This window comes from Schistocerca americana, chromosome 5, assembly GCF_021461395.2.
Source record: "Schistocerca americana isolate TAMUIC-IGC-003095 chromosome 5, iqSchAmer2.1, whole genome shotgun sequence".
NCBI classification, from domain to species: Eukaryota; Metazoa; Arthropoda; class Insecta; order Orthoptera; family Acrididae; genus Schistocerca; species Schistocerca americana.
The window spans coordinates 566931358-566956356 of NC_060123.1; the positions used below are offsets into that span (position 1 = coordinate 566931358).

At 37.6% G+C, this 24999-nt stretch overlaps 1 protein-coding gene across 1 annotated transcript in view; it reads left to right on the forward strand.

The window, feature by feature from the left end:
- Positions 1 to 562: 562 nt before the first annotated feature.
- Positions 563 to 24999, forward strand: part of LOC124615809 (dedicator of cytokinesis protein 9) — a 343132-nt gene continuing 318695 nt past the window's right edge. The window contains exon 1 of the mRNA XM_047143949.1: positions 563 to 676. Within this exon, the coding sequence (XP_046999905.1) occupies positions 563 to 676 (114 nt within the window). The remainder of the gene's footprint in view (positions 677 to 24999) is intronic.

The window sequence follows — 24999 nt, forward strand, 5'->3', positions numbered from 1 at the left end:
AAATGCCGAGATGGTTCCTTTGAAAGAGCACGGCCGTCCTCCTTCCCCATCCGATAGGACCGATGACCTCGCTTTTTGTCTCCCTCCTCCGAATCAACCAACCGTCCCGAGTTCGAGTCTGGGTCCGGTACACAGTTTTAATCTGCCAGGAAGTTTCACATCAGCGCACACTCCGCTGCAGAGTGAAATCTCATTCTGGAACCGTCTCTAAAGTTTATGGTTACTTCCCTTTCTGTACAGATCCTATTGAGTACCAAATGTAGCAAGGTGTGTGTGTGTGTGTGTGTGTGTGTGTGTGTGTGTGTGAGAGAGAGAGAGAGAGAGAGAAGTTACACTTTTTTCCTCTGACGATTTTCAATACATAATAGATAATGGGACTGAAGTGTTGTTTACATTGTAACTTTGGCTTTTAATATTTTGACAGATGTCTTTGTGTCATATCTTTGTGAATTCAGGAATATCTTTGTGCAATGTCAGTGGGTTGTTTGAGTCGGGTGCAGAGTGTGGGAAGGGGTTGATGCTGCTGTATGAGTTATTGTTTATTTTTTTAGTAAAGTGAGATATGACAGCTAGCAAAATGAGTGAGCGAAAATTTACGAGAGGCTTGAGGAAACCAGGGATGGCGGCACAGCTTCGCGAGACTGTTTCGCAGGCTGTTCGCGAGAGCACTGTTTTGGTAATGATCTCATTGTTTATAAACATACTATTGGTATAGAATACCGTCCCTATAGGTTTATATGCAGCTGCGTGCCAAATCTTATATTGTGTTTAATTATTCCTGCGTATTGCGGCTATGTTATCTGCATTTAACGTGGATAATGTTATACTGTAGCGGAGTTTTGTATCGTTAGTATGTACGGTCATTGTCAGTGTTGTTTAACTCTCCTTTAAATGTTAACTAAGATGGTAAATAAATCAGATAATTGATCACTATAGAATAAACATTAGGTGCGGAATGTGTTAAATAAAAATTAAAACAGTACCGGTAGATACTGACCCAACCATGAGCATATTGCTAGCATTATTCTTTACAAATTTAGTTGTGCGATAAACAGTGTGATGATGAATAAAACCTTTGTGGGTATTAATGTTAATCGTGTTTGGCTGATGTTGTTTTCATTTCTACTTCCAAATATTACACTTTATTTACATTATACCGGCTCAAGGCTGTGCTCGAAACTGTACCATTAACAACGATAAACTGCCAACATTCGTAGTAACTAGTCACGGTAGGAAGGTGAGATTGTCATTGAAAGAGCAACAAATGTTACCTTCAGTATATATCATCGTCTGTGATGTTTAATGGAAACGGTCCAGTTTTTTTCCCCTGCGAAATACGCACGATACGCTAGTTGACATATGACAAGAGACTTCTCCATTGCCGGCAATGTTAACATGCTTTCTGAAATAAGTGAGTACTTAACTGTGCACACTTTTAGTTGCAGGGATGGTAAGGGTAACGTTCGAGCTCTTAGGTCAATTTCTAAATTAAACCTCCTGTTCAAAACAATACCAATGAAAATGTAATTTTTATTAGTAGTGGTTGGAACGTAAAAGGCAAACTTATGTTTGAGGTACCTTATTTCTCAGAGGGTGTACGTCTTCATTAAAATGAGTATAATATGAGCTTTTCTGTGCTGTGTGTATAATTGAGCACATTTTTCCGTTTCCTTAGGAACTGAACTAAAGATTGTTGCTTATAGTCAGAAATATTTTAGTATCTTACTGTGTGCTATGGTCTAATGTTATTGTTGTTAATCTGCAACTAGATTGCCTAATGTCAAATGTCCATTACACAGTCTGCAAAAAGGATGATGTTGGTGAGTGTGACAATATTGAAATGAATTTGTAGTACAATTATATTAGTAAATATAAGATATTTGTTTTCAAAAGTGTACTAAGTGTAGTCAACTGAAGTAAGACCTGCTCGGTTTATCTTTCGGATTATTCCATGTCAGATCAGCACAGGGCCTAAACCTCACCATCTCGGATTTTCTTGAAATTTGGCACAGGTTTTCTGTTGGCATAGCTTAGAAAATTATTAAGTTTTACTGATATATGTCAACTCGTTCCATAAGTGGTTCCAAAAACAGGGAACGGCAGGTTTTAGAACTGCTGTAGAAGCTATCCTAATTGAGCTACGGACCTGGGATGAATCCCATTTCACAGCATTTTTCATGCCGTTTCCTGTGATGTGGAATAATATATAGTACTGTAAGAAAATTCTCTTCAAAACACAATAAAAAATTTAATTTAATCTTTTTTCAAAAAATACATATTTTAAATTTTCCAAATTTAATCCATGAGTAGCTAGTATTGTTGTAAATCACAGGCGAAAATTTAAATTTGGGAGGGTCAACAGAGGCGTCCGATCCCACCCACCTGTTGTGACCAGTGCCATAAGGGTCTTGGGATGTGTGACATCATTACGGTGTGGAGTTTAGTTTAAGAGCTGGTTTTGTGTAGTAAGCTTGTTACTTGTGAACTGGTATTAATGATTGCTTATTGTTTAAGCCAAATATTTAGCACTTCAGTAAAACAAGGTGTTACTGAAAGCTGTAAAGTGTCTTAAAATCAATCATGAAAATGTATAAGTAACTGGCTAGTTTGTAACAAGTGATTTTCTGTTTTAACATTAAGTGTGTTTGAGGGTTTTTCCCTCAAGATGGAAAATGACACATTGTCCCCAAGATGGAAACAGACACATTGAGAATACAGTGGTGCAGTCTGTTATGGAAAAGAAGTCACTTTGTTAGCAACAGCAGAGAGCTCAGACATCATGGATGTCTGATTTGTATTTGCAAATAGTCAGTGGTTCAAAAATATGTGATAAATATCGGAGAAAAATTACTGTGTTAAAAAATGCACGCTTCCTAACTGACAAAAAATGTTGAACATTATCATTCTCACTCAGAAACATTCCTACACAGTGATACGGAATTTATAACTACTTCATAGGTTGTTCAGTCGCTTAATATGCCTCGTGAATGGTTGGTCAAAGAGGAATATCGCACATTGAAAGTAAGAAAAATTTTCACTACTATGGAACATAAACTTTTTCTGCTTCTGCCGAAAGTTTGTCATCAGAAAGTAATAGTGATGTTGAGAAATGTGAAGTTGTAAATACCAGGAGCATTAGAAAAATAATGTGTGAATTTAATATGCCGAACTACATGGCCGGGCAGTCAGATAGAATTCTGAAAGACCTTTTGGAAGGTCCTGATTTAAAATCAGGGAAAAACTTCCCATTAGAGACTGCGGGACTTGTCTCTTCATTTTATGAATGATGTAGTTAGTAGGGGAACATCAGGTATTAAAGACTGTGTGACATTTACTGAATCAGATGCAAGTAAATCAAAGATTTTGAAGAGACTCATATTGTGTAAACCTTGAAGCCACAAACAAAAATTTTAAAGGTAAATTTTCCAGCACAAAAATAGGTTTATTTAAAATTTGCTAATTGAGATCTAAACATGGTTCATTAGCTGTTTGAGTCACTAGAGCACAACACAGTTGTGGTAGATATAGTTTTCAAACAAAACTCAAAGCTTTTCTGACAGCCGAATTTCAAAACCTTCCAAAAAAGTTATTGTGTTTTCGGATCGTTCTGCTGTCCAATACAAAAACAAAAAGAACTTCTAAACCTCTGTTTTCATGAGGAAGATTTTAAAATGCAAACAGAGTGGCACTTTCTTGCCACAACACATGGCAAAGGAGCCAGTAATGGTGTTGGAGGATCTGGAAAGAGACTGGCAGCTTGTGCCAGTTTGCAAAGACCCTATGAAAACCAAATACGAACCCCACTGCAATTTTTTGAATGGGCAGTAGGAAATATTACCAATGTAGGCTTTGCATATTCAGCTCAGGAAGACTATGCCGAATCAGAATGCTTCTTGAAAAATCACTTTGAACAAGTATTGACTATCAAAGGAACTCATCAATACTGTGCATTTGTTCCAAAAACTGGATCAAAAATATTGGTGAAAAACTTTTTTTTTTTTTTTTATTCAGAAGTTTGCGAAAAGCAAATCTCCTGGTAGACTAAAATTAGCAGACATATCAGGCTTCATCACTGTTGTCTGTCAAGCAAAGGGATGGCTCGGGTATGCCTTACAGAAAAACGAAGAACATTATGAAGTAAAAATAACTTTTCTCCATCCAGCTGGGCCATCTGCAACCTTCTCAGATCTAAGAAATGCTGATATTTCTTCAGTTTAAACATTTTGTTGAAAGGGAACCATCAACCATATTTGAATTTCTTAATGTGTTTATTAATGATTCTGTGAACAGTTGCTGATATTCTGTGGGTATCAGTAATGCATATTCTGGTGGAAGTAAATCCTGTGGCTCCTACTGGAAGAAGTTATACTCGATGTGGAAGTTGTGTGTACCAAACAAATGAAGCCTTTTCAAATTTAAAATGATAAACAAATCCTATTGCTTAATAGTTGGTGTTGTCATAGAATATTTATTTCTCTTTATTTGATTGAACAGTGTTCATGTTATTTTCATGAAAATGTCAATATCATTAATTTAATAATTAACATGAGAACAAAGTTGAATTAGTGGAAAGAGAGCTTCAGTCTTAATTATTTTTACTAATGAAGATATCATTCCAAGTTTATATTTTTGTCTGTGATTTACAATAATACTAGCTACTCATGGTATAAATTTGGAAATTTTAAAATATATACTTTTCGAAAAGAATTAAATTAAAATTTTGAATTTTGTTTCAAAAATAATGTTCACATGTTAGCCTATGTATTATTGTATACCATAAAAAGGGCATGAAAAATGTTGCAAAAAGGCATTTATCCCAGGTCTAGTTCAATTAGGAAAGCTTCTACAGTCAGTCTAAAAGCTGCCATTCCCTGCTTTTGAGCCCATTTATGATAACTTTATAGCTCTGTAATCCATAAATGAGTTGACATACCTCAGTAAAATTTCATGTTTTTCTGAGTCTGTACCAATAGTACAGCTGTGTCAAATTGCAAGAAAATATGAGATGGTGAGGTATAAAATGATCTTTTTCTGTGTTGATTTGACATGTAAATAACCTGTCTCACCAAATTTATGAAACCATTAAAAAGATTGCAACAAAATTCTGCTTCTACATAGTTAAATTTTTGAGTTTTCTGCCATTTAGTGAACTGCAGTGTTATTTCAATATTAAAGAAAATTGTGTAGTGTTCAGATTTTCTCCTAAATTGTCTTTGTAAATATCATTATAATTGAAGACAGAAAGAATTATTTGTCATGCAACACAGAAAATCAAAGGAACAACAGTAATTTTTGTTACTCAACGGTGACACATTATCAAATGGAAAGTTACAAACTACAAAAAATTTTTGGAAATTTGTGCTAAGAGCCTATGCGACCAAACTGCTGAGGTCATTGGTCCCTAAGCTTACATGCTACTGAATTTAACTTAAACTAACACACACCCATGCCCAAGGGAAGACTCGAACCTCCGACAGGAGGAGCTGCGTGAACCGTGACAAGGCGCCTCAGACTTCATGGCTACCCTGAGCTGCTATAAAACAAGATTTGGATTGTGAAGAAATGGTACTTGATCAAGGACAAAAACAGCTTCGTATATTCCACATTATACAGTACATAGTTAGTTACTTGTGCCTTATCAATGCATGTCAAGCTATTAAGATTCTGGAGGAGCTCCCAGTATTACATAGTGCAAATGAATACCATCATCTCTTCCATCTGAGAACAACTTCCCCAATTACTTAGAGACATTGGCTGTGCTTGTTAAGAGTCCTCCTTTCTTTCCGGACAGCTTATTTTGTATTAGCTCATTTTTGAAAATGTAAAAAACAAATAAAATAAATAATTTGCTCTATAGTCATGCATTGAATTAAAATACAGTAAAGTTGCTCACAAAGGATTACAATCATATCTGTTGCATTTTTAACTATAGAAGCTTTACACACACACACACACACACACACACACACACACACACACACAGACATACAGTAGAACATCTGTGTAACAGTAGTTTGAGTTCATCATTGTGTGGGAGTAACATGCCAAAACAGAAATTAAGATGTATTTAAAAAACAAATATTTATTCAATTTGAGGTGGGGGGGGGGGGGGGGGGGGCTCATAGCCTTTTTATTTTTTATAATTTTAAACAAATCTAATTTTGTAGTAGTAGGTATCTTGCTCCAATATTGTATACCCTTTCACACTTCCACCCCATCACCAACACTCCACCCTCCCCAAATCATTATATTTCATTCGCAGGATCATGTAAAAGAAGAATGCTTGTACAATTAATTTTGTGCATGCCTAATCTCTTTTGTTTCATAACCACAAGTTCTGTGCGGCACCTGCATAGGAGCAGGTGGTATGGTCTTCAAATATTCTTAGAATATAGGTAACTGAACTGTTACATGAAAAAAATATGAACAAACACATACCTTAAATTCTTCATTTGTGTGGCCATGGTGTCTGTAGTTGCTTTATAATTCTTGAGGTATTTTTGTTCTGTCATTGCAACTACAAAAATGTGTGATTTTTTTTTTTTTTTTACCAGGCGCATTTCACTTTATTGAGGTAAAGCATCATCAGCATCACTCATGGTGCTTTACCTCAATAAAGCAAATCGCGTGTGGTGGAAAAAAAAAAATTACAGAACAAAAATACCCTCAAGAAACACATACCACTGAGTCAAAAAATACTGCTGCAGTTGGAGGAGAATAACACATCCCACTGGTAAAGAATCTGCCAATACCAAGACAAAATGCAATGGTGTTATCTAATAATGAAGAAATTCTCATTAGCATAATATTAATGTGAATCATAGCAGAATGTAAGAAGAGTTGACAGGGTGGCTTCCTTAGCTTTCACATTAGAGATGGTATACTGGATTGTAGCAGTTCCAGAAAATTATGAGAGCGTTCTGCTAGGTACTCTCGAAAACTTTTGATGTCTGTTTCCGAGTCTGCATGGAGGGCACATACATGTTGCTGAGTGTGGACTACTCGTAATAAACTACAGAAAGAATGAAGACCTTGACTGTGCCAAAACTAACCGTAGCCAAAACTATAATGATAACAGAGACAAGGGAAAATTGAACTTTGGCTGTCATAGTCATAGGAGTTGTGGATTACTGCAAAAGTGGATATATGTACCATTACTAAAAACAGTGATGGATGTAGCAAATGTTAAAAGTCTGGTTAATGACAGAAAAGGAGATTTTCATTGAAGTGAATATAGTATTGCGGAAAGAATGTACTGAAACTGGAGTAAGGTGTCTGATGGAAACAGAAGAAGTAAACCACTCCCAAAAATCAGTTAGTCAGAGAAAATGATTAGCCCTGACAGAGTACTCCAGAATGTCTGAAGAGTCTAGGCTGCAGAGGAAAATCATTTCTAGCGAAACATTACATAGAGAGTATTGAAATATTATTATTCCCAACACGTGTCAATTGAGGAGACCCTCAAATCCTCGAAGTGTGCTACCTTTATTAATGATCATCAGTTCCTGAAACTTAACGTCTCTGATCATACCATTCATATTTTGAAGCTTGAAACAGATACAATCACTTATATCCTATCTCAGTGGTATCGAATTTTGTCGCTGCTGTGGTCAAGTCATCATCAGAACCTCGAGCTGTTACTCTCTCCATTTCTCTGATCTTGACCTCTGGTAATTGTGGAAGCAAATTGACCCTTGAGGGGGTAAAAGTCTAGAATAGGGCCAGTAGTGTACTTCCGTGTTCCATGGAGGGATGTTGTCGTTGCTTGCCATGAGGCATTATGGCAATAAAAGGTGTGTCGGCTGTTTGTGGTACACAGGCAATGAGAGGGCAGCAAGCAGAAGACATTTTTCAAAGTAATGCATTCAAAAGAAAGGGTGAAACATTGCCATAGATGAAGATTATAAATTTAATTCCTCTTCCAGATATTTAAACTGTGCCAGTATTTGCAAATCAAGTACAGTGTTGAAAAAGCAGTGAAATATTTCTCTTCTCTGTGTCACTACACAGTTGATCTGTGTGAGCATACTGAGTAAGTGGATCAGTGTTTTTAAATTAAATCTCGGGAGAAAGTGTGTGGATCAATGTTTTTTGATTACATCATGGGAGAAGGTCAGTGGATCAGTGTCTTAATTAAATCATGGGAGAAGGTAAGTGGATCAGTTTTTATTAATAGACTGAATGTGCTACCCTGTTATTAATAAAATTCACCACCTACCTTCTCTCATGATTGAGTTAAAAAGCATTGATCCACTCACACCTGAGCGGTGGCTTTTGCTGCACTTCTGGATTATTCTATCCTCTCAAACTTTTGACTCTTTTTTAAGTGTCAGTTCACCACCACATTTGATACATTTTGGTCTCTCTGCAGTTGATCCATGAGACATTCACCAACAACTGACATCACAATGCAAAACTAAATCCCTGAAATCAGTTAACTTTGTAGCATTCACTACTGCAATAATGAAATGTATGTCTCGAAACTCAGTGAACAGCAAACAAGGCAGTGGTTTCAAATTTGGCACTAGAAATACATTGCCTGTATTCTCGCTTTTCATTGGTTATGTCAAAAAATCATCCTGTTGGCTAAATGAAACTGATGCATTGCTGACATATAAGCAGGAGTTAAGCACCACCGTGACTCTATGGCCCTGATTTAGGCTTTAGCCCATGAGGGAGATAAGCCCTCACCTCCCTCTTTCTCTGAAAGGCAATTCTTAGCATCCGAGTTGGAACTAAAGTGATGAGTATTTCAATATATCACTTCTCCTTTCCAGATTTTCGAAACATACAACTTTGTAATATTTATCAAAGTTTAACTACTTTGCTTATTCTCATTTCTCTAATTGCAGCAGTTTCGTTTTTCAAATGAAACCCACATCAGTAGTGATTAAGTGTTTCCTTATTCTTGAATAATGTAATTCTTCTTTTCCTAATATCGATGTACTGTACTTTTGTTGCAGTCATGTTAGCATAAAATTTCTGTTTGAACAGTAGCTAATCTCATACTAACGAACAGTTTTAACATTAATTCTTACATCTTTCTTCATTAGCATTGTTGTCTTTCACATCCACAGAGTACATAGGTATGGAGTACTCTGGATCCACCTTTGGCACTCCTATGGACATTGATAGTTCCATTCAACACCTGATGTGACGTAGGTATTTATGCTGTTGAACTCCATTCAACACATTCTGCCCAAGGCATACCTCAAACAAATACTAAAAATAGAAAACAAACATCTGATCATGTATAGTATACCATCTTCATATAAATAGCAGCTTTATGGACCAGTTTCATCCCATTTAATTACTATTGAAATTATAATAAAATTATTTATATATGTGCTTGCTCATTTTTAGATGATAGGGTACATAAATTTTTACACTTCTAATGCTTATGAGAAAAATCCTGAATTTAATTCAGAATTATGTATCCTCACCCCCCCCCCCTCCCCTCCTCGTATGGTTCCTGCAACATCATCTCCAGAGAAGCAATGTCCCCCTCCAGTGTCTACTGATGCAGGGCTCTCTTTAGGGTCAAACTTCTCCCTGGAAATCCATAGGCCAGTGACATGATACTACTCAGTGACTGAAGAAACCATGGACTGCAGGTCTCAGGACTGCTGGCTCCTTTTCACTTCCTATACTCACAGCGTATAAACTCTCACAAGAGCCCTAACTCTAAAGAAGTTAAGGAGAAAATGCAGAAAATTCAGACATTGTGAGAGAAGGATACTCTGTTGACCCTGGAGATGACAGGTCTCTCCACGCCATAAGACTCAGAACCAGCTTCGTCAATGTTGTTCAATGCTCACTTGTGGCAGATGGTGTTACTGCGGTGTGACCTGTCCTCTTGGGTCCTTCATGTCTAACAAGGCTGCCCTTAAAGCAGTAATTCAATGGAACTGCAAATGTATCGCTGTCACCTGCCAGAGCTGCATCACCGAATGTCTTCCTGTTCCGCGATCTGTGTTGCTCTTCTAGAAACGCATTTCACTGATGACTATTCTATAACCCTTTGAGGTTATTGTAACTTATAGAAAGTGTACTGGCCCAGAGAGAGGATCTAGAGGATTTCGTACGTTGGTTTTCACAGATATCGTCAGTGAATGGATTCACTTCCATATAACACTGGAAGTCACAGCAGTGTGAGTGCAAATGACCCAGTCAAATACCATTTGCTGTGTCTATTTACTGCCAGCATGGGCCTTTATGTACCTTGAGATAGCTACTTTGTCCGCAGCTCGTGGTCGTGCAGTAGCGTTCTCGCTTCCCGCGCCCGGATTCGATTCCCGGCGGGGTCAGGGATTTTCTCTGCCTCATGATGACTGGGTGTTGTGTGATGTCCTTAGGTTAGTTAGGTTTGAGTAGTTCTAAGTTCTAGGGGACTAATGACCATAGATGTTAAGTCCCATAATGCTCAGAGCCATTTGAACCATAGCTACTTTAATCCAATAACTCCTCCCCTACTTGGGGAATTAAAAACATAAGATCCCATTTGCTGGAGTACCTCGTTGTCAACTAGAGGCCTGTTGCTTGACCAACTTCAGTCTGATCTTAATGTGAGCCTTCTCAGTGACTGTACACCTACCCACTTTCATGGCACCCATGGCACCTTTTAATTTACAGATGTTAATCTCTTTCTCCAATCATGTAGTTTCACTACAGTGGTAGCTATGCCATGTCTTTGTGACATTGATCGCTTTCTGCTGATCATGCCACTTCCCTATCACATTGTGATGGACCAGGTGCCACATTGGGCCCACTGAAGAACCTGCTGGCTCCTGTATACATCTATCCCCATCTTTGTTCCCTCTCAGTCAAATTGTATCGATGAGTTTGTCGGTGATGTCTCCACCGCAACCATCTGTTGCACTGGAATTGCTGCCCCCCTTTCTGTGGGTTACCTCTACCAGCAGTTGGTACTATGTTGGACCAAATATACTGCAACAACTATTTAAGACCATCAGAAAATCTACATCTCAAGTGACATCTTTCACAAACTGCCCTCATCACTTTTAAGTGACTCCGTGCAAAGTCTCACTACCCAATTAAAAACACTGAGACGGAATGGTGTGAGTGATACGTCTCTTCCTGGGCAATTTAGACCTCTTTATCCCAGGTGTTGTGGACCAAGTTCTGTAGTCTGTTGATCTGTTAACAGCTGATTTGGGTGTTCTGCTTCATGATGGGATTTCTACTGATGCGTTGGTTTTTACTGAAGACCTCATGACGCCCTTTGTTACAGCGTTGGCATCCTCTTTTACCCAGCTTTCTTCCAAATACGTGAAAGACAGTTTGAAGACTTCCACTATCCTTTTCTCCCTGTAACCCTGAATTATCTAATTAACCTTTCACTGACTGGGAACTGTTTCAGGTTCAAGACTCACCTCATCATAGAACCCCAGTCCCCAATTCATTTCAAAACCAGATGATCCAAACTCTTAAGTGCTGCTCACAGGCTTCTTATACTCAGTGTTCAACTCCATTTGAGTAGAAAGTGTTTTCCCTTCACAATGGGAAGATAGTGTCATTATTCTAATCCATAAGCCAGGCAGAAACCCAATGTACGCACACAGCTACTTGCCAATTCACCTCACCCATTAGCCTCATCAATGTGCTCTGTAAACTATGGGAAAGGATGGTAGACCAAACATTCGAATTATGGAGCCTTTCATCCCCCTATCAGCCTGACTGAGTGTCAGGTTATTTGGGAAACAGCAAACCGACAGTCTTTTTCTGAATGTCAACAACTCATTGCAGTCATTTTTGACCTGCATGGGCGTACAACACAGCTTGACACCATCACATTTTACTAATCCTCCATGAGTGGGGCTTTGGAGGCTCCTTACTGCTTTTTATTTTTAAGTTCTTGTCCCTCCTATTGTTTCAAGTTAGAGTAGGTGTGTTAATCTTTCTTATTGCCATCAGTCAGCAAGTGATCTTCTTTGGACTAGTGGTTACACCCATGCTGCGTGTTGACAACTTTTGGATCAATAGCATTGTCTGAACATCAGCTCCATGAAGCCATCCAAAAGGCTGCTGCTTGTACTCTTTCCCATGGCTTCCAGTTTTCCTCCAAGAAATGTGGTTCATGCATTTCTGTTGTGCCACAATTCATCCTGACCCATACCTCAGCTTGGATGCTCAGTGCTTGGACATTGTAGCACAATCCCAATTTGGGGCTCCTTGATGATAAAAAAAACTGACAATGCTGCACTACACTGAGGTGACAAGTCATTGGGGAGTGATGTGTACATATGCAGATGATGTTAGTGGTAGTGTTGTGTATGCAAGGTTTTAAAAGGCAGTGCATTGAAGGTGCTGTCATTTGTACTCAAGTGATTAATGTGAAAAAGTTTTTGACATGATTATGTTATGATGGGAATTAACTCACTTTGAATTGGATTGGTTCTTGAAGTTATATGCAGGGGGCATTCCATTTCGGAAACCATTATGGAATTCAATATTCCGAGATGTGGACTATCAAGAGTGTGCTGAGAATACTAAATTTTGGGCATTATGTCTCACTGTGGACAACGCAGTGACTGACGGCCTTCAGTTTACAACTGAGAGCAACAGCACTTGCATAGAGTTGCCAGTGCTAATAGACAAGCAAAACTGTGTGAAATAACTGCAGGAAACAATGTGGAATATATGTTGAATGTATCCATTAGAATGGTGTGGCGAAATTTGCCATTAATGGGCTACAGCAGCAGATGACCGAAGTGACTGCCTTTGCTAACAGCACGACATTGCCTGTAGTGCCTCCCTGTGGCTCATGACCATTTTGATTGGACCGTAGATCACTGGAAAACACTGGCCTGCTCAGATGAGTCCTGACTTCATTTGATAGGAGCTGATGTTAAGGTTTGTATGTAGCACAGACCCCCACGAAGCCATTTACCCAGCTTGTCAACAAGGCACTGTGCAAGCTGGTGGTGGCTCCATAATGGTATGGGCAGTGTTTACATGTAATGGACTGGGTCCTCTGGTCCAATTGAATCAATCAGTGACTGGAAATGGTTATGTTCGGCTACTTGGAGACCATTTGCAGCCTTTCATGGACTTCAGGTATTCAAACAACAATAGATTTCTTATGGATAACAAGGCACCATGTCACCAGGCCACAAATGTTCGCGATTGGTTTGAAAAATCTTCCGGACAGTTTGAGCAAATGATTTAGCCACCCAGATTGGCCAACATGAATCCCACCAAACATTTATGAGATGTAATTGAGAGATTAGTCGGTGCACAAAATCTTGCACTGGAAACACTTTCGCAATTTGGATAGCTATAGAGGCAGTGTATCTCTGTATGGGACTTCCAATGACTTCTTGAGCCCATGCCATGTTAAGTTGCTGCACTATGCTAGGCAAAAGGACTCACATGGGAATAGGTGGTATCCCTTGACTTTTGTCACCTCAGTGTATATTTGTCAACTTAAGACATCCCTTGGGATATGGATTACACTATTCTACTTCATATTTACCTGGCCCTGGTCTCATATAGACGGAATTGTGGATGCCAGATTTAAAGCTCAGTGGAACATTCAGTTCTGAAATGGTTGAGCTCAGTACATCATTGTGAAGTAAAACTGGCCACTGCCATCTTCCGGACTAGTCTGGTGGACACTATCCTCACAGAACAGGGACCTTACCTCTTCAGTTCCAGTGGTATCAACCCTTGCTTACTTACAGAATCACCTTATGAAAATTTTCTTATCATCTGTTTTAGCAAATTATTTTTTCATATTGAGTGTGTTGATCCTTCCCCTTGGGTAGGTCTTCCTGTTGGAATACACCTCAGTATCCTCTGCCAGGGCATCCTTATAACTCCCTCGCAGTGTGCCCCTCATGTGTATCCTGCACATTCTTCCTTTTTAGTACCCAGACCACAAATTTAACTCTGATTTGTGTCAATGACTTAAAGTTTCACTCATCTGCATGACCTGTTGGGGGATTTGTGTCAATGGCTTAAAGTTTTACTCATCTGCATGAACTGTTGGCGTCTGTTCCTCTCAGTTCTTCGGGCATATCAAGGTGCTACTGTAATTTACACTGACGACTCTGAAACTGTGGGTAGGCTGGGATATGTTTTTACATCTCCCTCAAGTCAAGAGCAATATTCATTGTCGAGAACAAGTAATGTTTAATGGTGGAACTGATATCCATTAATGGGGTGCTACTTTTTATTAGTTTGTAGAAATTGTATGAGCAGTCTCAAGAGCATAGATCAATGTTACTCTTATTGGTCTGTGATATTCTCTGTTCATGATTTTCTTTCCTATTTTGCTCATACTGCTGGCGTAATTGTCTATTCGTAGGTCCCAAGTCTGTGGGTATCAGAGAGAGCAAACTGGCCAACTGTTTCATTAGAGAAGCGATTACTCGCCCAACATTCACTTTGATGATCCTGGGCATTGAATTGCAAGTACAGATAAGGCCTCTACTGACTTTTAGAACAACATCTGGTAGGTTGTTGCCATCCCTAATAAACTCTGTGCTATCAAGGGGAGCACATCTGCCTGGCATTCTTCCACCTGTTCCAGAAGGGATGTACTATCTTACATCACCTCTGCATCTGTCATATCAGTTTAACCCATAGTTTTATATTATGTATTGAGCCAACCCCTTATTTTGCTCTCCTCTCCACACCAAGCATGGTCATCTGGATTCTCTGCCTCTGGTGGATGATGTGCTGACAGTTGAGATAGCTCTTCGTTTGTTCCCTATGAAAGTAGTTTTTATTTTCAGGTCTAACATTTTAAACTGCTTTTATGGTTGTTGAGATTGAGATGCCTCCTGCTGCGTGCTGGGCCTGGGGAATGCTGGTCATTTACCTTCTTGTCATCTGTTCTGGTAATTCCTCTTTTACTCCGTTTTATTGGGACCCAATCACCTACCACACTGATTATTCCTATCACTTTGTTTTGCTGTTGTCTGTCCTACTGCTGTTCATTATGATTTAAGCCTCTCCACTTTTGCTGTTATGAGCTCCTCTCCACTCAGATAGAAGGAATTGTTTATTTCATTACTGTCGTACCCTTGTGTCAGGTTGGTTGAAGGTTCAGATTGGGGAAGATGGCTCTCACTGCAGATGAGCCCTGCGGGTCCCTTTTCCACACTGGCCTGTAGACACACATATTTTATTTTTCTCATGCAATTATTTGTCATCTCTGGAATAAATATTGCTCTCAGTGCCTCGATTTCACCAATTCTACGTAGTATCACACTTCAGTCAGATTTCTGGCAAATGTCACTAATTCCAGATGGAGTATCCCTTGAATGAGAGACTGATGTCCTCACTGTTTAGTCCCTTAACCACCAAACAACCAACAAACAACTGGCCAACTAAAAGGTCACAGTTATTACTATCTTGGTTCATTGAGCGAAAGCTGTCTCTGGGATAAGAAAACTTGCCACAAGATCAAAACCTCCTATGAAAACTTTGCTATGAGAATGAGTGTTAAGAGGCATAAGTATTAAACAGTTTCACAGGGTATCTGCAAGGAGAACACTGACAAGAAACAGAGTAAAAGCTTATGTTTTACCCTTTTGTCTGTCAGTGACAGGGAAGATTAGCTACATCCTGAAGAGACATAACATCAAATCATTCTTCAGACTTCCAGCTTATTAGGGCTGTGAAATATTATTTAGGCTTCATAGCTAAAGGTGGACACTATTGCATCGAGCAGACAGTATACACAATAGTGCAATCCTGGACTGAAAACAAGATGTCTGCAACTACACTATTCAGAGAATTGACTGAAGTTGCTTGGGAATGCATCCAATGACATCCTTATCATGATGAAGGTTACTGGAATCCAAGGTAGTGTAATAAAGGACAAGATAGTGTAATAAAGGACCCATAGGAATAAAAAGTATACATGGAAGAAGCCTGGAGATACTGACAGGTTTCAGATAGATTACATAATGGTTTTAGGAACCAGGTTTTAAATTGTAAGATATTTCCAGGGGCAGATGTATACTTTGATCACAACCTATTGGCTATGAACTGTAGATTAAAACTGAAGAAACTGCAAAAAGGTGGGAATTTAAGGATATGGGACCTGGATAAACTGAAAGAACCAGAGGTTGTACAGAGTTTCAGGGAGAGCATAAGGGAACAATTGACAGGAATGGGGTAAAGAAATACGGTAGAAGAAGGATGGGTAGCTTTGAGAGATGAAGTAGTGAAGGCAGCAGAGGACCTAGTAGGTAAAAGGACGAGGACTAGTAGAAATCCTTGGGTAACAGAAGAAATACTGAATTTAATTGATGAAAGGAGAAAACATAAAAATGCAGTAAATGAAGCAGGCAAAAAGGAATACAAACGTCTCAAAAACGAGATCGACAGGAAGTGCAAAATGGCTAAGCAGGGATGGCTAGAGGACAAATGTAAGGATGTAGAGGGTTATCTCACTAGGGGTAAGATTGATACTGCCTACAGGAAAATTAAAGAGACCTTTGGAGAACCACTTGTATGAATATCAAGAGCGCAGATGGAAACCCAGTTCTAAGCAAAGAAGGGAAAGCAGAAAGGTGGAAGGAGTATATAGAGGGACTATACAAGGGCGATGTACTTGAGGACAATATCATGGAAATGGAAGAGGATGTAGATGAAGATGAAATGGGAGATATCGTACTGCGTGAAGAGTTTGGCAGAGTGCTGAAAGACCTGAGTCGAAAGAAGGCCCCGGGAGTAGAGAACATTTCATTAGAACTACTGATGGCCTTGGGAGAGCCAGTCCTGAGAAAACTCTACCATCTGGTGAGCAAGATGTATGAGACAGGCAAAATAGCCTCAGACTTCAAGAAGAATATAATAATTCCGATCCCAAAGAAAGCAGGTGCTGACAGATGTGAAAATTACCGAACAATCAGTTTAATAAGTCACGGATGCAAAATAATAACGCGAATTCTTTACAGACGAATGGAAAAACTGGTGGAGGCTGACCTTGGGGAAGATCAGTTTGGATTCCGTAGAAATATTGGAACATGTGAGGCAATACTGACCTTACGACTTAGAAGCTAGATTAAGGAAAGGCAAACCTACGTTTCTAGTGTTTGTAGACTTAGAGAAAGCTTTTGACAATGTTGACTGAAATACTCTCTTTCAAATTCTGAAGGTGGCAGGGGAAAAATACAGGGAGCGAAAGGCTGTTTACAATTTGTACAGAAACCAGATGGCAGTTATAAGAGTCGAGGGACATGAAAGGGAAGCAGTGGTTGGGAAGGGAGTGAGACAGGGTTGTAGCCTCTCCCCGATGTTATTCGGACTAGGTATTAAAATCCATGGAGAAGAAATAAAAACTTTGAGGTTCGCCGATGACATTGTAATTCTGTCGGAGACACCAAAGGACTTGGAAGAGCAGTTGAACGGAATGGACAGTGTCATGAAAGGAGGGTATAAGATGAACATCAACAAACGCAAAACGAGGATAATGGAATGTAGTCGAATTAAGTCGGGTGATGCTGAGGGAATTAGATTAGGAAATAAGACACTTAAAGTAGTAAAGGAGTTTTGCTATTTGGGGAGCAAAATAACTGATGATGGTCGAAGTAGAGAGGATATAAAATGTAGACTGGCAATGGCAAGGAAAGCGTTTCTGAAGAAGAGAAATTTGTTAACATCGAGTATTGATTTAAGTGTCAGGAAGTCGTTTCTGAGAGTATTTGTATGGAGCATAGCCATGTATGGAAGTGAAACATGGACAATAACTAGTTTGGACAAGAAGAGAATAGAAGCTTTCGAAATGTGGTGCTACAGAAGAATGCTGAAGATTAGATGGGTAGATCATATAACTAATGAGGAGGTATTGAATAGGATTGGGGAGAAGAGAAGTTTGTGGTACAACTTAACTAGAAGAAGAGATCGGTTGGTAGGACATGTTCTGAGGCATCAATGGATCACAAATTTAGCATTGGAGGGAAGTGTGGAGGGTAAAAATCGTAGAGGTAGACCAAGAGATGAATACACTAAGCAGATTCAGAAGGATGTAGGTTGCAGTAGGTACTGGGAGATGAAGAAGCTTGCACAGGATAGAGTAGCATGGAGAGCTGCATCAAACCAGTCTTAGGACTGAAGACCACAACAACAGGAATAAAAAGTTAATGTCACAACCAGTAAAAAGCAGCTTGCTGCTGATTACAGCGAGGAATGAGAACATGGAGAGATTAAAGCCAGTTCAGTAGATGTGAGCCAAAAATATTGTCTGAGTGCCGGTGGTGATGCCGCATATTGTTCCACGGCTCTAAAAATATGACACCAGTAACCACACTGCAGTCAATTAGCACTTGACAGTGATTGAGGAATATTCGGCTGAAAGCTCTTGGATTTATGCCTACTTGCCTTGGCTGGAAGCTTTAGAATATCTTATTTAAATGATTAGCACGGTTTTGAGCCCTGGAGGAAGCTTGGTGTTCGGTTCAGGATAGTATTTCTTGTGTTCCTTGTACTGTGGTTCCCATCAATACTTTGGTTTCCCACTGGGCAGTGTGTGCACCAGGTCCATACACCCCATTTGTCATTCACACTTATTAAAAATACATGAAATAAAGCCAGTCTGTTATCCTTAACTATACACAGTAAAAATACGACCTTGGTTAAATATTGGACACAAAAAATTATTAGTTGAGATTCAGATTTAATTCAACTTAATTACAAAATTCTTAAATATATATACATTCCAATTCTCTTTAAATAATATTAGTCTGTGTTTCAGCATACACTATTTTATTTATTCCGCAGTCCATCTGAGACAGAAGATAAGAGTTATTCAAGTCACGGTTCTAATAAGAGTCAAATTATAACATATTACATATTTATATCTAAAAACAAAGATGATGTGACTTACCAAACGAAAGCGCTGGCAGGTTGATAGACACACAAACAAACACAAACACACACACAAATTTTGTGTGTATGTTTGTTTGTGTTTGTTTGTGTGTCTATCAACCTGCCAGCGCTTTCGTTTGGTAAGTCACATCATCTTTGTTTTTAGATATATTTTTCCCACTTGGAATGTTTCCCTCTATTATATTCATATTACATATTTACTTTGTCTATGCATACGACGTTTGGGAAATTACAGACACGTGTTCTTACTACATGTTTGTTGTAACGGGTAACCATTGAACTGCATTTAAAAAGGTAACTTTCAAAATTATAGGAGATTTGCTGATTCAGAAGTGTTGTTCTCTGCGGAGGTTACCATTAATTATGTTGTCTTGTGTGTGTTGATTCCACAGCACGTTCACAGTTGTACTTCTATCAACTCACAGCACATCGCAAAAGGGGACTGTGCATACTCATCATAAACCAATTTCATCCTTCTTTTTTATGTCCCGTGCTTGGCCAAAAATGAAAGGGACAGAAGTGGGAGCTTCATACGGCCAAGTGGTTAGAAAAAATAGCATTTTTGTCATGTGCAGGTGAGGCATGAAGCATTAATGTTAGTGCAGTTTCCAGGGAGTGGTTGATGCAACAGCAAGAGAGGAGACTGGTAATCTAAGGGTCAAGTGGTTGAATCCCTTTACATATATCTTTTTCTTTTTTTTACTTTCAGTTTTTATGTTACACTGCAAATAACCATAAATAATGCTCAGTATATTGAACATGTTAACACTTTCATAAAAGGCATGAGAAGTAAAGGCAAAGAAGAGTTTGAGATTGCATATAAATTTCCAGAAAGGGATTGTAAATTGAACCAAGTGCTTCATACATAAAACTAAATACTTTTATTACTTTGCAATTGATGATTTACACATGCTGGGGTGATATTCAGCATAAAACAGGAGAAGCAGTATTTTTCTCAGAATCTGGCACGTTATAAATGCCTCATTTTAATTATTATATTGTTATTTTAAAGCTTCTATAAAAAAACTTGGCTTACATTGATAAAATGTTCTCTCCTGTCTCTCATTTGGCAGCAAATGAGACATTATGCATCATTTCATCAAATATTGATGAGGATACTGATGTACAGTGGAATGTATTTTGGTGCAGTCATCTCGGAATGTGATTGCTTTTCCTTTCCTTGCGAGATAAGAACTGTTTGAAGCTTTTTGATCAAATTCTTTACCTGACAATAAAAATAGACATTGGAGGGTTGCATTGACAGAGTTTGGTTGGGGGCAATTACTGTAAGGACACAGGGTACTTTTCCGGCTCAATGTTATGTAAAAAGCAACACCTATTTCTTTCAGGCACTGTTTATAATGTATATGTTTTACAGATTTTTTGTTGATATCAGGTAATGAAGCCCACTTTCTAAACAAATTAGAAGTATTTTGAATATTTTTGAACTGCTTAGGGTTATTAAAAAAATTACAAAGAAATTGATGCAATTTTTTTTTCCAAAATGCTTCCTCAAATTGAGGTACCATTTAATCCAATGTTATACATTTGAAGGAGACCACATTTTTACCAGATGTGCATGACATGATGGCTGAGGTACTAGACTTATTTAATTCCACCTATTATGCATATTACAAGGATAAATCTGCCTCGTGATGACTGGGTGTTGTGTGCTGTCCTTAGGTTAGTTAGGTTTAAGTAGTTCTAAGTTCTAGGGGACTGATGACCATAGATGTTAAGTCCCATAGTGCTCAGAGCCATTTGAACCATTTTTTTGAACAAGGATAAAAAATTTCACATTGTACATTTTAATTTTTATAATTTTTTTCCTAATAAAAATGTTGTTTTTTTATAATTTAGTTGATTCTGCAATAAAGCTTAGGTCTGCTACATAAGTATGGACTGTTAGAAGTTACAGAAAAAATTAGAGCAATGTTTTATAAACTTTAGGAAATATTTGTACCCGAATTCTGAAAAATACAACTTGCAGGAAATTGTGAATGAAGATATGAGTCCAATTAAACTGCGTCTCAGAACATTCCTGAAGCATAGTCTTCATCCTGCAGCATTTCTTGATCTTCAAGCTTCCTCTTGTCATTCCTTTCAGCACTTCTTGCTTCTTTGGTAACTTGAAGAGCGAATCTTTCAGCTTCATGCACCCATTGCCTGTCACACGTAAGCAATTGATCTTCCATATGAGAGCCACATTTTATGCCAAAATTTCTCAGGACTTCCAACCTTCCTATCACTCCATCACTGAAACATATCACTGCATCTAGTACACCAACCTTTAATGTATTTAGTCCTACAAAAACATTCTTGGGTAATCTTTCCCATATACAATGGTTGAAACTTTCATTTGTATTCTGAGTGCCCTCATGAAGACATTTACTGATTTACTGAGCAAAACAGGGTCACTCAGGTCTCTAAAGATTCCCATCCACCAGTTTTGCTCATAAACGCATGCAATGAAAGAATATGGGTTGGGTTTAATAGTTGGGATAGTCATAAAAATATTTTGTTTCGACAAAATTTCCAAGTCTGAACTCACTCGTTTGGCTGTAATTTCTTCACAAGAAGCTGGCTTAAAATAATGGAAACTTCTTGTACCAAGTATTGTTTGACCCATTTGAAATCTAGTTTCAAGCACTGTTCTTTTAGTTTCAATTTCTTCTTCCTTTAAAAAGAAAAAAACATATATTTGTGAAAGAACTTTTGTAAAAATTTTACTTTTGTTCAGCACTTATTATCTGCTTGCTTTGCCTACTGCTCTGCAAGTTTTTTTGGTAACAGTTCTCTTGACTGTGTCCCCGATCCCATCACATGTTTTACCATGACTTCTAGCATGAAATGACCAGCTTGCATTTAATTTAAAATCTTTATAATGAAAACATAAATTTATCATGCTTTTGAAGTTTTTGTACTGAGCACTGCAACCATCTGTAAAATACTCAATTTGGTCAACATCAGGAAAGTTTTGTTTTATGAAATCTATGGTTTTTTCTTGTACTGAATAAACAAATGGCACATCATGCTTTAGATCATTTGAAATGAAACACAGGGATGCATCTTTTATGGTGGAATCTTCATTTTTAGAAAAAATCATTACTGAATGAACTGAGTAGGTCAAGTGGCCGCAGTGGTAGGATTGCACTTCATTTTGCAGATTGAAGTTACAGTTTTCTGCAAAATCCATAAGAACTAAAACCTCATTAAATGCTAAACTTTCTTTTCTCTGTTTCATGTAAGAGTTTTTGTGATGTAAGAATGAGGTATCAGAGACTCAGTTTTATATATAGTAAAATCAGTAAACTCCGTGCAAGGTAGTAGCATTGTTTGTAAAGTCATTCTACCATCACTTGAAATCCACTGTGAAAATTTAATGTCTTCATCTTCATCGTAATCTTCTAGTATTCCTCTTAGATGTAGCTGCAGTGATTCACTTGTTTTCAGGCACACATCACAGTGTCTTAACATACAGTCCCTGATTTATCACAAACCAATTTGTCCATCATAGTGTGTAGTGATTCTTTATCATGCTGGTTCAGAGTGTTTGCTAAAAGCTCTATGTTTTGGTGGTACAAGCAAACACACACACTGTGAGATCCAGGTGAACCAATAAGCACACACCATTTCGGCCTCAAGGAGCAAAATTTGGAAAATCCAATTTAAATATTTGGGTATTTCTCTGTAAACACAACAAATAGTTCCTCTAAGTTGCATAAAAGAATTCTTTTCTTCTTGTAAGTATTTTGTTATATTAGCTTCGTCTTTAGCATCTTTAAACATGTAAAAAAATTCATCATCCTCATTAAACAGTTGTACAGTGTGTATTATTTCTTGGGGAAGGGTTCTGCCATGTTTGGGTTCTGTCAGAACCAAAATACCTTTCCCATTTGCAAGCATTCTGGCTTATAGCACTAAATATTCTGATACATTAAATTTTTCCACTGCTTTTCTGCGAGACCAAGACTTTGGAGTGATTGTTGATATCTGTATTTTATCCCTATTTGGTTAAGTTTGTCTTGAGTTTTTCCTTTATAACATCCACTAAATGATCAAGATCTGCAGATTTTGTCTTCAATACATTACCTTGAGCTGTACTGTCAGATTCACTTGAATCTTTGGATTCTTGTACTTTCAAAACAAATGAAAACTTTTTTAAATCCGGTCTTTTGCCTTTTTAAACTTATTTTTAGCATATTTTTTCTTCGACTGGGTAGAAAATGACTGAAGTTTAAGTGGTGTCTCATCCAACCCTAAAAGAGTTTCATTCAACTTTTCTTTTTCTACTACTCTTTTTGCCTTGGTTAATTCACTCTCATTTGCTTCATCACTTTCAAGTAGAGCAATATCTTCATGATCTAAAGTAGGTGTTGCCTCATTCAACAGTTTTCTACATGTACTGCACAACAGCTTTCCTGGCACTAAAATAATGTTCTTATTTTGCTTTTTCCAGAGTAATTATCCTCAAATCTTTCTTCTTTGTTAAAGGTACAGAATGTTTCTTAAATGGATCACAATAGGATTTTTGGTTCTTTTCAAAATACTTTAAAAAATAGCACAAATGATGGGAACAAATATCATCTGTTTCACTGTACTGCTTATTAGTATGCCAAACTAAAATTTCTACTTCTTCTTTAGACAGCTTTTCTTAAATTAAATAAATGTCTTTGCTCTTTGTCAGTAAAGTATTTTCACATGAAAAATTTAGCAATGAACCTGCTGAACACTTAAAATTAGTTTCATTTTTACTTGAACTTGCTTTTATTTCCATTGTAAGAAAATGTGCGCACGTGCCCACACACACACACACACACACACACACACACACACACACACACACACACACACACACACTCACACTCACAAATAGTTTTAAAAATAAAATTATAACTGTGTTTATAGAACTATTATTTGAAATGTCACTAAGCACAAAACACTAGGCAGTTAACTTGAACAGAGCCAAATGCACACAGATAGACTTGCAGTACAGGCAGGCTGTGGGGGAGGGAGGGTTTCATGTCCTGACTTGAATTTCATGTCTTGAGAGAACATAGCAGGCAGACTGCTGACTGGTTAATGTTTCATGTCCATACTTGCATAGTAGTACTGCCTTATCTGAACTTCAACACACTTCTCATGACTCCAAAAATGTTATATGTTTCTTGACTTTAACTTCAGCTAAACAAAACAAAAATGATAAATAAAGTTACAATTACAGTAAAATTTTTGTCCCAATTTAAAAATACATAACAAAAATTAATGAAAAAATTACTGTTTAAGTAGCTGATCTACCAAATTATAATTTTAAAACCTTTTACTACTATATAACCTCTATATAATCTCTACTATAACCATTTTGAATCTTAGAACAGCTGTCCGATATGTTTTGAATAGATAAAACTTGTTTTGACTTCAATATAAAATAAAATTGTTACAACTCAGAAGCCCACTGATTTTTTTGCACCATTTGAAAGTTAATTGTATGCTGTTTTCAAGAATATGTGGTTGTATTGGGTTATTTGGAGAGATATTTTAGCTATTCATAGTTTTCTACGCCTATGTTACAGTTTTGAAATTAACAATATTTTGAGTTTCAGTACAGTTTTTCCATATGATTGAACATTATAAATTGGAATTTTGTAGATGTATCAGTTTCAGTGTTTAATTTACAACAAAACTATGAAAATTTCAAGTCTCTAGCTTCAAAACTAATGATTTTGCTTCAAATTCTGTAAAAGCATACACGCTTTAGTTACATCTTAATCACCTTCGGAAATACAGTTAGCCTAAAATTTTAAACGGTGATAATTCAGAAACTACATGATAGAATTGGATGAAACTTTGGATATTTTCTTATCTTTATGCATACATTTCACGTATAAATTTTGGAACAAATCCAAAAACCTTGGGTTTTATATCTACTTTTGGATGGATGGTTTGTTCTGGAATGACCCTTAAATGAGATGCAAATTTCAACATAAGAGGCATTTTCAAGTTTATATGTACATATGCTATTAGCAAATCATAGATGAAACCAAAAGTAAGAGAAAATTCTGAGGTGTGATCCAGATAAATCATTGTTCCAATTTAATATGAATCACATTACAGAATATATCAGGTATCTGTGCT